The sequence below is a fragment of the Centropristis striata genome, chromosome 12 (assembly GCF_030273125.1).
Source record: "Centropristis striata isolate RG_2023a ecotype Rhode Island chromosome 12, C.striata_1.0, whole genome shotgun sequence".
Lineage (NCBI taxonomy): Eukaryota > Metazoa > Chordata > Actinopteri > Perciformes > Serranidae > Centropristis > Centropristis striata.
The window spans coordinates 22,135,097-22,149,892 of NC_081528.1; the positions used below are offsets into that span (position 1 = coordinate 22,135,097).

Below are 14,796 nucleotides of genomic sequence, written 5' to 3' on the forward strand. Positions count from 1 at the left end.
GATGTCATCCCTATAACGATATATTACTATCTTTCAAAAAAAAATCAGTGCAGAATGAGTTGTGTCATGTAATTACATGTATCATGATTTGAAAATAATGCCAACGAGTTAAAATAAGTTATTGTAAAGTCCAAACAGACTGATGGAAGACACAATGGTGTTCTTAACAGACATGGGGCTGTCAGTGGGAGCAGCCTGTCAAAGGGAAGTGTGCCGATGGAAACTGAGATTACTATTTAATTCGGGTAATTCTCGCGAGATTTGCGTCATGTCGAAATACAAAGTCAAAGTACAAAGTTCTCTACCCGTTACTTATGGAGAAAGTTTTTGTTGCGCTGCAGGCTAGGGAAATGGTTACTTTGTGAAAGGGGGAAAGAAGAAAAAAAAAAGTTATCCAGCCTTTCATTCGCGGAACAGGTCGACGGGACGTCCCTTCCCTGCAACAACCTACGTCGACTACTGCTCAGATTTTCATATCCGCTGAGACATATGACCGGAGTCTCATAGGGTAGGCGTTTTCTTGCCTGGGGAGTGTTGTTTTATTTGTTCCCCGTGCAACCAGCGCACTGCTTTAACTGTCACGACGTGAGCCGAACATGGCCTTTTCCTCGAGCTTGTCTTGTCTAGAAGAAAAGTCTTTAATAATGAATGAGAGCGATCGGTTGGATAGCGCAGACACCTGTGGGTGCCCGACTACTGCTGAGCTCAGTAAGGCAGTTTCAGTGTCCTTGGGTTTGGATTCGTTGTCCTCTCCGCTCAACAACATGAACCAATGCTCCAGCGGCGCCTTTGCAGACTTCGACCCCACTGTGGAGAGTAGTTCCCGAGGAGTGCGGGAGTTAGGAGCGGCTCCAAACCTCAACTCAGAAGGCTGCCTGCTTCCGCTGAATGACACTAACCTAAGACAGGGCGACTTTGGAGAAGTGTGCCACAGCGTTCAGCTGGTGAGTTGCATGGATCTGCTCAGATCTGGAGAAATGGACAGAGCGCAGACAGTGACGCGCGCCCCGGTGATATCCAGATATGTCGGCAAGGAATCAAACTTGTTTATGAGCCCGGAGGCAGAGCTGCCCGCGCCCTCTCAGGTGGACGAGCTCGGACATCTGAAACCCTACAATGCGCACGCTGCCAATCCAAACCTATACAGAGAAATGCCGGGTGGGTGGTGCGCATACAATAGCCGATCCGAGCCAGCCAGAGTCGGATCCGGCGGACATAATTTGATGTGTAAATATTGTAATTGTGGGCAAACCTCTCCTGAAACCAGGCACGAATGCCACTGTGTCTGGTACAGCAAAGGTGAGCAGGCTGGTAAAAGTGGCATGCCAGCAATGATGGCACACGAGTATGGCCAAGTGGAAAGTTACCAAAGTGCAGTTCCTCGAGTGCAGGCCACTTTGTCCACGATCAAGAACGAGACTCCAGCCTGGGTGGACTGCTCGGATCGCGGTTTCAGGTAAATAACAGTTTTTTTCTGAATTGGTTTCCCAGGGGCGTTGCTAGGATTTGAGGACACTGGGGGCTAAACCCGGACATCTGTAGGGGGTCTCCCCCAGAGAATGGATTTTCATAAACAAGCTGTTTTTAATGCACTGTGGCACCTTGTTTACATCCAACGTACACGTCCTAAAATTTCATGTGTACCTCAAAAACTGTTGTTTTACTTTCCACATTGTGGTATAAATATGTATTGACTAGAGCTGTAAAAGTTTATTATTTTTATTATTCTTTTATTAGTTTATCCTAACATTAATTATTAATCATCTATTTTCTGTCTCCGTGTCTCTCGTTGTCTTTCTCTTTGTCACACACACACACACACACACACACACACACACACACACACACACACAGGCACACACCAACAGCCACAGATTTGAGATAAAGTTAATGCACTGTTAACCTCTCCATTGTCTGATCTGACTGTCTGTTTGTCTTTTTCACTATGACTTTAAGAAAGTGTTCTCCCACAGGTTTTTCTTAAAAAACGAATGAATCATTAACTGTTTTCCCCCCAAGCAATCCTAACGAGAGCTACACTGTTTCCTGCCGCTCATTTAGTTTCATCTTTCTTTAATCTGAAATAAAAGGACAAATGCAGCGTGAACTTGATGTCTATTGGCGATGCTTTAATCCCATACCTAGCTTTACAAATGGTCATCTTGAGTCATTATTGGATTAGGTCCTTTTATTTTAAAAGACTGATGCTTCTCTTCTTTAAAACGTAATTAAACTCATTATACTGATTTAATATGTGCACTTGCTTTCTGTTCTTATTTCCTGAGATTTGTGCAGAAGTTCTGCAGAGGATAAACTTTGAGATGCTTGATGTTAATATACCATAAAATAGCCCAATTCAATTGCAGAGGAAGCTCTTTATCTGCATTAAATTATTTATGATTTAACTGCCACCATGTGCTTTTCTTGTCCTTGGCCAAGTTGTGTTTCAGCTTGCAGCTAGACAGAATCAAAGTTCACCCTATCCCTAACTTTCCAGAACTGTCCTGATCTCTGCTGTGACTAACTACGCAAAATACCACTTAATATATCAATGTCCCCATAAACAGGAGATACAGCACCTGTTGCTGATTGTGTGCTTGGAATGGAAGGCAATGTCCTGTTGTTGATTCTTCAGTAAAAGTCTGAAAAGATAACTCTACTTAATCACATGTGCTTGTCTTTTACATGGCTGCAGTTGTTGTTATATAATTAGTCATGCAATAGAGATATCTCCTATTACATTTGGATTGGATTTAGGACACTTATGCCCCAAACACAATAGCAGACATAATGACCTATATCAGATTGAACCTGTTTGACTGTCTGCCATTATTTCTATAATCCTAGGCAGTTTGTCTCTTTGTCCTCATGACTGAGTTCATATGTTATCTCATGAAATGTGACCTTTTTATTTATTGTTATGAAACAGGTGCATTTTCTCTGTTCTGGTTAAAGTTGTAAAACAGGACTACTTGGCAACAAAACATAGTGGACCAGGGTGTGGATTCAATAATCACCTCCAGATCTAACTATTGGACACAGATGTTTGACGTACAACCCTTATTCCAAAAACCTGCTTTACACAGCGTACCAACTTTTTTGGAAATGGGGTTATAGATGGTGAAGTAGGTGACATAGACATAGAGGATAATGATTTACATGTTAACTTAAATGTATACTGTGCAGGATCTTTTAAAAAAAGAAAGGTATGGATCAATACAAAAGTCCCACCTCAATCATGACTTTTAACCCACCAGAAGTGTGTGGCGGGGACTCCGCCCTCTGCCTGTATTTTCTCTTTTCTTTTCATTTTGCTGTGTTCAGGACTAGGGTTGCAAAATTCTGGGAATTTTCAAAGTTGGAAATTTTCAATGGGAATTAACAGGAATTTTCCGGCAACAAACAGGAATAAACCATGAATTTACCAAATTAAAGGCTTAACAGGGAACTTAAATATAATTGGGGAAAATATATTAAAGCATAATCTTGACTAAAACAACCAGATTTTATGAAAATACACTCTGCTATTTCTCAATAACATGCACATAGCGCACTGCTTACCGCAGGGCTGCTGAGGCCACGACATTGTTCCATGAAAGAATTGATTGTTCAATAAAATAATTAAAACTATGAAGTTCTACTTACAAATAAATCTGTTGAAATATTTTTTAATCATATTATTTTCCATGGATGTCTGCTTCAAGGTTATAATAGTTTGGGATTTTTCATTAGTTTTAGTTTTAATTTCGTTGTGAATTGCCGGCGACACTTTTACCATCATAACTAAACTGGAAAATTCTAATGTTTTCTGACAGCTGAGAAGTTGGTCTTTACAGCCAATATGGTGCCATTACAGTAATTTCACTCGCACTTTTCTCAGAAGCCCACAAAGCAGGAATACACACACTCAGTGGTGGAGAAATAGAAACACTGGATCATGTATGGAAAAAGTTGACAAAGACGAAAACGAAGGACATTTTAATTTTAATTTTAGTTGTAGTTAGTTTTGTAACCACATATTACAGTTTCAGTTTGGTATCGTTTTTTTAAATTTTATTTCAGTTAACAAAAATGTTTTTTTAAATTCTAGTTTTCGTTATTTTGTTAGTTTTCGTTAACTATAATAACCTTGGTCTGCTTATGACAAAACAAAATGTTCATATCTGTGTTACATTATTTTAATTGTTAAATGACACCAATTTCCAGTTAACTCCCACAAATTCCCATAAATTTCAATAATATTTTTTCACGCCTTTGCAACCGCCCCCACAAATATCATGAGGCGGAACACTCACTGACAAAAATCAGTGAATCTTGAGTTTACTTTCACTTTCTTTGTTTACAAACATTGTGTCAATTCCTGCATAGTATGCCTTTAAAATAAGAATATTGACTTTCAGTTTCTTATAGGCCACGATTACTGGTCTCCTGTTTTTGTTTGACCCAACCACCCTTACTATAGTTTCTGTCACCTCACTTTTTAATTTCCTCACATCATATTTTTCTGACTAACATCTATGGATTTCAGTGCATTCTAGCCCAGATATAACAAAAAAAAGAGTAGATGAGAACAGCCTGTCTGAAGTAAAACTGTTTTCAAAATGTAGCTTCTACAGTCATGGAAAAAATTAATAGACAATTGTTTTCTTCAATTCCTTGTTCATTTTAATGTCTGGTACAACTAAAGGAACATTTGTTTGGACAAATATAATGATAACAACAAAAATAGCTCATAAGAGTTGAATTTAAGAGCTGATATCTAGACATTTCCCATGGTTTTCTTGTTAATAACCAAAATAATTATCAAGAAAACCATGAAAAATGTCTAGATATCAGCTCTTAAATTCAACTCTTATGAGCTATTTTTGTTGTTATCATTATATTTGTCCAAACAAATATACCTTTAGTGGTACCAGACATTAAAATGAACAAGAAATTGAAGAAAACAATGGGTGGTCTTATAATTTTTTTCATGACTGTATGCCTGCTTTTGAATCTAAAAAACAGCACTTTCATTTTATTTGCATTGTGTGTTTGTGTGTGTGTCCAGGCATGAGGATCTGTTTCCAGGTGTGTACCTGTCAGACAGGAGAGTGTGCCAGGTGTGCGGTGACGATGCTTCAGGTTGTCACTATGGAGCCGTCACCTGTGGCAGCTGCAAAGTCTTCTTTAAGAGAGCCGCAGCAGGTGGGTGACGCACACAAAGACTCACGAGTGCACACACACACACACAATTACTCGTCCGCTGATTTAATTTCTTACACCCACACATTCGATCATGCAGGCAGGGCGCAGTGACCTGACATTATGAGGGCGCGCTACTTGTTATCAGTAATACACCCACATAGCTCTGCTATGAGTGGAAGCCGAAGCATTGTTGATCTCGCTCTCTCAACCCTTGTGAACCTTTTCTGTACCACCAGGTAAGCAGAACCACCTGTGTGCCAGCCGGAATGACTGCACCATAGACAAGTTGAGGAGGAAAAACTGCGCCTCGTGCCGTTTAAAGAGATGCTTCATGTCAGGAATGAGCCTTAAAGGTGAGGGACTGAAGATAAGAACAAAATGAGAGGCTGAGGGAGGAAAATATGTGTGGTGGGTATTTGGAAATTGATGTGAGAGTGTTCAGATGCCTGAAATGCATTGGATCAGAACTTATTAATCAAATGTTCCAGCTTAAATAGAGTGTAACAGATGCATTTAGAAAAGGCCAGAAGACCATTTTCTTGGCCAGTGGCCAGTGATGGAAAAGGAAAAGCCCCATTGGCTGATAGCTCTTCAAGCATTACCCCATTTATACTATTCTATTACACTTTTTTTCTGGATTTTGCCAGCTATCTATTGTGCAATAAAATCAGACAAAACAGCTTGAAATGGAAGCTTCTTATCTCCTTTTTTTCACAGTCTTGTCTTTTACTTTTCTGTATCGTCTGTGGCGGGTTCTAGGTCGCAGGCTGAAGGGAGCCGGACAGACAAGGAATGGAGAGGAGGAGCAACCTCTGGCTCCCTGGGGGAATGGAGAAAGAGGAGAAAGGGCGTGGAAGAGAGATGCAATGTCGGAGCCCGGAAGTGCAGCTGCTGGCGCTCAAAGTGAGGATAAGGCCTATAAAAAGTCAGAAAATAGTGAAACATGTCCTCCTGGAGTCCAAGATGAGGTGGTTATATATCTTGTTTTGACAGCCAAAATCCCAAAGCTATCAAGTTTAATATGATATAAAACAGAGAAATCTAGAAAATCTCTATATTTGTGGGCCTGAAAATAAGATTTTCTCCCAATTTTACATGGAATATGAAAACAATGGCATCATTTTTTGTCAGCTGACAAATAAATTGCTTGACTAATTGGGGCTCTAAACCGCAGACTGCGAATGAAGATGGATGGCATGATTGCTCCCAAAGTAAAGCCTTAACATCTCAACCGCTGGCTGCAGTTTAGGCTGTAAACCCTGTCTCCTGTATGATAGTGGATGGAATGGGACATGGGCTAAAACTAAAATCTCAGAGTACATGGTAAAATGGTGAGATGGTTCGTGTAATTTTAGGCTGTCTTCATCTGATGTGATAAAAAGGGGTTGTAACAGTTGTGACTGACTCGGGATTGGTTAGGCAGGTGCAAAGGTGGGACCCCGATACTGCAGCTCCACCTGCCAATCTCCCCTGCTCAGACTCTGCCTGGCTATTATTATTTTTGACAGAGGCTGGAGGAGATTATTATTTTGGCTTCACTTTAGTAAAAGTGGGAGAAAGTGGAGACAAGTCATACATATTTATATACAGTTTATGCTATAACCTCAATACTGCCTTAAAATCTGTAAAACTATTTCCTTTTTCTACTATTCTTCTTGTCTGTCTGTTTGTGTGTAGCAGCATCCCAGGCCCTTGCTCTCGGCATCCCCCCGACCCTGCGCTCCTGCCTCTCCTTGCTCAGCGTCTTGCAGGCCATCGAGCCGGCTGTGGTCAATGCCGGCCATGACCACGCGCAGCCAGACAGCCCTGTGTCCTTGCTCACCAGCCTCAATGAGCTGGGGGAAAGACAGCTGGTGACTGTGGTGCGTTGGGCCAAGGCAATACCAGGTAAACTCGTCTGAGCCAAGGTAACACACGGCAAACTAGTCCATGTGCATGGTCAAACCATTTTTTATTGTGTTGTGCCAAGCACAAACACTGCAAGGTCACCCTTGTCATGTTGGGCAAGAAGGTGAATGAGTCACTTAGTAACTCCAAGTTCTCAGACGGGCTCCAGAGGCGTCAGGAAAAGTCTGATCTCGTATCTGTTTTTGTTTGGCAAAATCTGAAAATCTTTGTTATGAGATTACAGGCCTTGCCAGAATTGTATGACTGTTAATTGTCCCCAGTTTGAGCAGCCTGTCTCTGTTCATATATTAACCACTAGAGGGGGATATGTTCATGTTCAAGCCATGAATGGCAAGCTGAAAAAGGCCAGCAATGTATCCACTCTGATATCCCTGTTGTTATTAGTGTGAAGTCTGTTGGTTTATGCGCAGATGTCTGATTTGGGTGTTTTTAACAGGTTTCCGCGACCTGCATGTGGATGATCAGATGTCAGTGATTCAGTTGTCATGGATGGGGGTGATGGTGTGTGCTTTGGGCTGGAGGTCCTACACACTCACTAACAGCTCCATGCTCTACTTTGCTCCAGACCTGGTCTTCAATGAGTAAGTCATTAAACCATCTCAATTTACACGGGGTACTTGAGTTTTAATATTGTGTTTGAATCAAAGCACCTACAAGAAGTTTTTGACCGGTTATGAAACGGTCGGAGTTAATTCTGAAGACTCTGTATCACCTACAGTCATGGAAAAAATGATTAGACCACCCTTGTTTTCTTCACTTTATTGTTCACTTAAAAGCCTGGTACAACTAAAGGCCCATTTGTTTGGATACATATAAGGATAACAACAAAAATAGCTCATAAGAGTTTAATTTAAGAGCTGATATCTAGACATTTTCCATGGTTTTCTTGATAACGATTTTGGTTATTACCAAGAAAACTTGAAAATGTCTAGATATAATCTCTTAAATTAAACTCTTATGAGCTATTTTTGTTGTTATCATTATATTTGTCCAAACAAATGTACCTTTAGTTGTACCAGGAATTAAAATGAACGAAAAATTGAAGAGAAAGGGTGGTCTAATATTTTTTTTCCATGACTGTATAAAACAAATGAGAAGATTGGCTAGTCCAAATACCTGTTTCCGGATCTGATTCCCTATAAAATAAGATGATTTACAACACGCAGACCAGAATAAGCTTTATTTACGTTCTCCTTGGGAAGGTTTGGCAGTAAATTGAATGTTAGCCTCCTAAAACAAAGCAGAAGGATATTTTTCTTTGTTATATTTTGTGGTTTATGACTGATTTACAGGGCCAGCAAAGAGAAAGTGAAAAGTATTGACCAAATAACAAAAACAGTGCTCAGACAGTAATAGAGCACGTGTGAAAACACGAGTCAACCTTGGTTGGTTATCAACACATGGAGAGAATTATGGAATTTCAAAGGAGAGAAAAGAGATCATGAAACGGCTCATGAATTGGCACAGTATTTGACATGAATACATCAAAGTATTTGAGATGTCTGTTTTTTATTGATGAAATACTTGCCAGATGTGGTTTTATATCAGTATATGGATTCATGTTGGTCATTGAAGCACCATTGTCAAATGACAGTTATTAATATTGTTCTAAACAAGTCTATCATTTTAAGTTTCATGTTTTCTTGTTAGTATAATTATACTAATTATACTATTTATACTAACATTAAACTGCTCACAACAAGGTCTGTGGACTATCTTGAGTGGCAGGCTCATGATTTGTGGCATTGCTGTTGAGTGTTTTAAATGGATTTTTATCGAGAACCGGACACTAAGTGCCATCTAGTTCCATTATATTAGACAGAAGACAGACTTCTCTATACTGCAGATAACTCGGCTCTTACAAACAGTCTAAATTGATGATTATCAAGAGCCTGGTTTGGGAAATGAAATAAAATGTGCCTCATAAAGTTTGAGGAATAGGCAATGTACTAAAATAATTGTGATTCCTATTTGATTTGTTTGACAGTTTGTCGGAATCTGTCCGACCTGATCTGATCTGACTGATCAGATATATAAACCAGAGCAAATAAAACATGATTTTGGCAGATTTGACTATTTTCCAGGGGAAAAAATACAACTACAGGTACTTTCACTGAATATCAAAACAAATTCTAGCCAGATCAAGACTTTTTCCCACAAGAGGCGGTGATGATCATGCAAACAGTGCCGCTTTTGCCCACAGGGGCCGCCAAGATCAACACAAAGTGACTTGTCGTTGCTTTAAACAAAGGTAAAAGAAGTTTGTCCCGGCTGGCGCAGTCTTGTAATCAAACAAAGAAAGTTTGCTCGGGCGTTAACAGCCGTGATAATCATCGTGCCATTGGGTTTGTTGGGATATCATGAGACTTCACCTGTCACCGTGATCGGAAAGAAAAGGCACAGTGGAATACAAGCTTCAGAAGAAGATTTAAAAATGACAAAATGAACGCCGTCTCTTTCAGGCGAGACAGTAAACAAGTCTGTGCTCTGTTCTTGCCATTCCCTTTGCGTCTGATAACGTGGCCGCAGAGGGATCACCTCAGATGATTAATTCCGTTTCATCTTTTACGAAAACCGCCGCCAGTCCCCAAGAACCACAGCGTTGAGTTGTTTCTCTTTCTCGCTTTGACAAGTTTTGATCCGCGCCGCAACCTCCTCCAGCCTCTATCGAAAAAATGTTTCTGACACTTCAACTCCTGTCTTTTGTCTTTTCTTTGTACTTTTTAGAAAACTTAACACAGAGTTTGTGAAGCAAATGAAAATAGTTGGTATACATAAATAACAATTCCACCACCTCTTATCAGTAAATTGTTTTTAGCATTGAGGGAGGGTGCTGCTCTGAATGCTAAAGGCAGCCACAGGCAGTCGGAGCGGCTTTCACTCGGCTGGTGTTTCCCGCGACATTAGCAAAACACTCATTCCGTCTGCATTAGACCTCTGTCACTCTATCGGGCTGCTTCTGACCTGCATGGTAATGGATACGCCTGCCCTTGTTGCTGACCCTCATTTTTCTCTGCCTCTCTATCGTTCTTTTTTTCCATTATCCACCTCACTCATTTCTTCTCACCTCTGCTGCTTTTTCCTCTTTTTCACTTCTGCCTCCATTAATTGTCTTCCTCCTTTCTATATTTCTCTCCACCTGACCCTCTCCTGCCTCCTCACTCCTCCTTAAGACACCCGGTGCTCCTTCTAGTCCTCTCACCCTTTTTTTTTTCTCTTTCCCTCACAGCCAACGGATGGAGGTGTCCAGTATGTACGAAGACTGTGTGAGGATGAAGCTGCTCTCCCAGAGGTTCTGCATGCTGAAGGTCACTCAGGAGGAGTTCCTTTGCATGAAGGCCCTGGTCCTCTTCAGCATCAGTGAGTCTGCTGGGAACACGTCTGAAATAATAAGTTGAATGTCAACTTAACAAGTAAAATATGACTATAATAGAGTTCAGCAATACTTCAGAGAAATGATGGGAGGGATAAAGTCTGTGAGAGTTATTGTTGTGTTCTGGCTTTGTGGTCACAGTGCCAGTGGAGGGCCTGAAGAACCAGCGTTGTTTTGATGAACTGCGGACCTCCTACATCAAGGAGTTGGACCGCTTGGCCAGCCAGCGCGGAGAGACCACCCGTACACAGAGACTGTTTCAGCTCACACAGCTGCTGGACTACCTCCAGCTGGTAATAGACACAATTCCACTTCATATATAAAAACACAGCATGCTGTGACTTTGTGAACTATTAAAAAAAATCTAATTTAAGTTAGCATGGCTGAACTACTTGAGCAGGAAATGGTGTCAAAAAGTATGCACACACTGTATTTGGCTTACAGCGATACTGTGTTCACTTATGAACTTTCTTCTCCACATCAAGACGTGTTGACCATTTCATGGCTGGATTACTTTAATAGAGGCTATTAGTTATTACATTTAAAATTTAAGCAGCAGTTTATTTCAGTTCACTTACAGACTTCTATTTTTTTCCAAAGTGGGGCACACTTACAGTTTGTGCACAAATCCCCAACCACCCACTGAGGTTAAACACATGCAACAGGGTCATATAACTCCTGTTTTAGCTTCTGTACACTGGTTGCATATCAGAAGAGAAAATGATGAGTCACTCTCCGGTGATGGCTTTGCCACATCAAAGATAACGGTAACACCTCATAAAAAAATTGTCACACATTGTCCATGATGCACAGCATGTATAAATGTATCCAGCATCCTGTATGCTTAACCTATACACAGCATTAAAAGGAAACAACAGCAGCAGCAGATTAGATTTGCAGATACAAACACGCCGACGTACACCATGAACCGACAGGAAAATTATGAGCTGTTTAATATTTGTTTTGCCTGCAGGCACGATTTGTTACATTTTAAACCTGGAAAAATAACAGTTGTATTAACTGGTAAACACACTGCTCGGCATGTGCTCTGTATCCTTAATACTTTTGAGAGGTAAGGAGAAAATTAAAACAATGAAATAAAATGTACCAAGTTCAATCTAATATATAAAATCAATCAATTTTTTCGTCTGTTTTTATTGGCACTGCAGTTTGCTGTAGATAGTTGCCTGCCACTAGACTGCTGATATGCAAGTGCCTTAAAAAGCTTTAAGTTAAGCTGAGTCATAAGTAGGTGCCTGCTTAGTCATATTTCTATTTCATATTTTAATCTAGGATATTGTGACTCAGTGATGTTCCATTTGATTAATCTTTTGGTTTTAGCTTAAGTTTGGTAAAGTATTAACTGTAAAACCACAAAAAGCTTTATCACAAAAATATGATGATTTGAGCATTTAGGTTTGCACAACTCTGATTCCAAAAGAGCTGAAACGCTGTGAAAAAATAGAATGATGAATAAAAACAGAATGCATCAAATTCAGGGTGTATATATTTGCTAAAACCAAGTTTCCCACATTGAGCATTAAACATCTTGCTTTTGTATTATTGAATGAAAGTTGGAAATACTTTATTTTTTTCCCTTTTATAATACATTTTTCACAATGCCCCAACTTTATTTAATTTAAGAAAAAAATGGGTTTTAAAACTGAAAGCTTACAACCAAATTGCCAAATTAAAGGGTCACAATGAATGTTTTCCATCATCCATTTACTGTATCAATTTTTACTTTATTTTGAAAATCCCTCTGTGTCATGCAAAGATGTCAACAAAGTCAGTAAAACCTAAAGAAAGTTTGATATGCATTTATTATCCCCCAAAATATGCTGATATGGATCTGGAATATATATATATTTTTAATTATTTCGTTTCTAGTTGAGATGCAACCACTAGAGGGTGCAGATAGACTGGTTTCCTCCTCAGTGCTATTAGATCTTTCAGTGTTAATTGGTAAAAAACAACCTAAGAAAAAACCCTTGTGACATCAGTGTTTGAGGCGTGACCTGACGAGCTGGAAAGTTTCCTCCCAGAGAGAGAGAGCGGCGCTGCAGCCGATTCAGCCTCATGTCTTTCACTGTGGATTTACTCTTAAAGGCTCAGCTTTGTCAGTGTCCCACTCACATCTCAGATCTTCTAATGCCTTATGAGCTGGAGGGCAGCCAGGGATTGTCTGGCAGGGCCCCTCTAGGCAGAAAAACCAGAGTTGATCAAGACTTTGCAGTTCAGACCCCTTCGGCTTTTCCCCTGCCTGTGGGGCTTAGAGCGTCGCAATGAGTGTCATCTTTTTAAATCACCTCTTAAAGCTCATGTCAAAAGACAGGCTTCAATGCCATTTACTATTTCCCTTCTTTATCTGCAGGCTTTGTTCTTCTTCAACACTGTACACATTTAAGCGTCACATCTTTGTCACTAATAACCTCTCTCTTCGCTTTCTTTTGTTCTCAGATTGTGAGGAAGTTACACCAGTTCACCTATGATCTGTTCATCCAAGCTCAGTCCCTGCAGACGCGTGTCAACTTCCCGGAGATGATCTCAGAGATTGTGAGCGTCCATGTGCCCAAGATCCTCTCGGGCATGGTCAAGCCCATTCTTTTCCACAATACATCCTAGAGTGGAGTCTCTGTGATTGGTCCTGTGTGTCATTTGAGCACCCAGCCTTCTGACCACTTCTGGGAAAGCTGAAACGGCTAGAGAGGGTTTATGATTTGATAAGATGAAAGAAGTGAAAAAGCCCCTCTTTTGCCTACTGGGTGACAGTGCAGCACAGTGAAACAGCACATTCTTCCAATCTAATTGCATCTGCTCTGTTCTTACTGCCTGTTAAGTGTATCGCACACAACAAATGTTTCTGTAGCTGATTAAAACACTTTTTAGCATGCATTCCTCCTCACATACTCTTTAAAGGTCAACCGCCTGGCATGTAAGCTTCATCATTTAACAGACAACAACAATATTTCATTTCGGGAGGTAAGAAAGTTGAAAGAAAAAACGTGTTTGCCGAGTTCACATCACCATCAACGCTTGTCTGTGTGCAGTGGTTTGGCATTTGGACTTGCTTTTTTAACAATGAATGTTATTGTGTGCACCTGAGATTAACAAAGTTGATTGACAGCTAATAAACTGTTGTGGCATGCATGCCAAGAAGCAAAGCTCTGTTTCCTGAATATGTGAACATTTCTGAAAGCTGTTCTCATCCATAGAAATAATAGTCCATTAATAGTTTTAGGTGTCGACAAGAGAAATACACTTTATAACCGCAAGCGACTGCATTAATGCAAATTTTCAAATGTATATTTATGAATTTTGTGATATGAAAAGGTCACACTGAAGAAAATGATTGGACAAAATGCTCAAATGACTCATTAGTCTAACTATGGGTGACTTTTTCTTTTCTTTTTTTTTTTTAAGTTTGCTTGTTTTTTGAATGTCAAACATTATTATAAGTACAATTTTTCCAGATTGGACATTTCATACTGTTGTAACTTTTCTACAGTTTCTTAAAAAGTGTTCTTTGCAAGTGCTTTGATGTGTATCATCATGTATTCATTGTAGCTTCTGACATTTTCGCTAAATGTTAAAGGTCCAGCCAAGAATCTGCTCATTTGTTGCAACACTTACAGCTTAATAAAAACCGAAGCATGAGTGTGTGTCCTTTTGTTATTAATGGTGGCAGAGATGAAAGGCATGCATGCAACAGCACACATGTCTTAAAGTGTGATCTCTTTTGAGTGCATGCTGATGGTGATACAGTCATCTCCAGAGGTGGCGGACTAAAGCTGCAAATATGAGACCTTGACACATTGACTTGGTATTCATGACTTGAGACAGCTGACTCAGAAGGACTAGAACATGGCGAACTTGGCATTTTTCTGGCTATTGAGAAGTTGCTTTTTCTTTTTGGGTGTGTTGTTTCAAGTGAAGTGCTTGTAAATCAGGAGACGTGGGGTACTAGGACGTGGCAGACCAGCAGAGGCCGGCACACAAGGCAGCTATCAGGAAGGTGACAAGTCCGAAAGTAACAATACAAATCCGGATTCAAGGATAATGTTGATATATGTTAGTAAGATTAGAACAGAAGCTCAAAAAATCTGTGATACAACCACAGCAACATCCAACTTCATCCATCACTACAAAACCTACAAAGAAAGGTACGTGAACATATATTTTTTTAGGTAAGTAGCCTGTTAGCTGGTCAAGAGATACTTAGGGGGTCATCCCTATGTTCCCCGCCCGCTTCTGTTTTTCCCAAAAAGGGTACTATGTTCTCTTGTAGCAATACATACCAGGAAAAGGGTCCTATGTTCCCCATAATC

The 14,796-nt window shown here is 40.1% G+C and overlaps 1 protein-coding gene across 2 annotated transcripts; it reads left to right on the forward strand.

Annotated features, from left to right (window-relative positions):
- Positions 1-296: 296 nt before the first annotated feature.
- On the forward strand, positions 297-14,125 carry LOC131981631 (androgen receptor-like). 2 transcript variants are annotated; one of them, XM_059346018.1, is made up of 9 exons: positions 297-1,456; positions 5,051-5,187; positions 5,424-5,540; positions 5,947-6,090; positions 6,868-7,074; positions 7,532-7,676; positions 10,325-10,455; positions 10,610-10,761; positions 12,929-14,125. In XM_059346018.1, the coding sequence occupies exons 1-9, from the start codon at positions 597-599 to the stop codon at positions 13,091-13,093; spliced, it is 2,058 nt and encodes a 685-aa protein (XP_059202001.1). In that variant the 5' UTR covers positions 297-596; the 3' UTR covers positions 13,094-14,125. The 2 variants fall into 2 exon arrangements, with proteins under 2 accessions (XP_059202001.1, XP_059202000.1); XM_059346017.1 differs by having other exon boundaries at positions 298-1,456; positions 6,865-7,074.
- Positions 14,126-14,796: the final 671 nt, after the last annotated feature.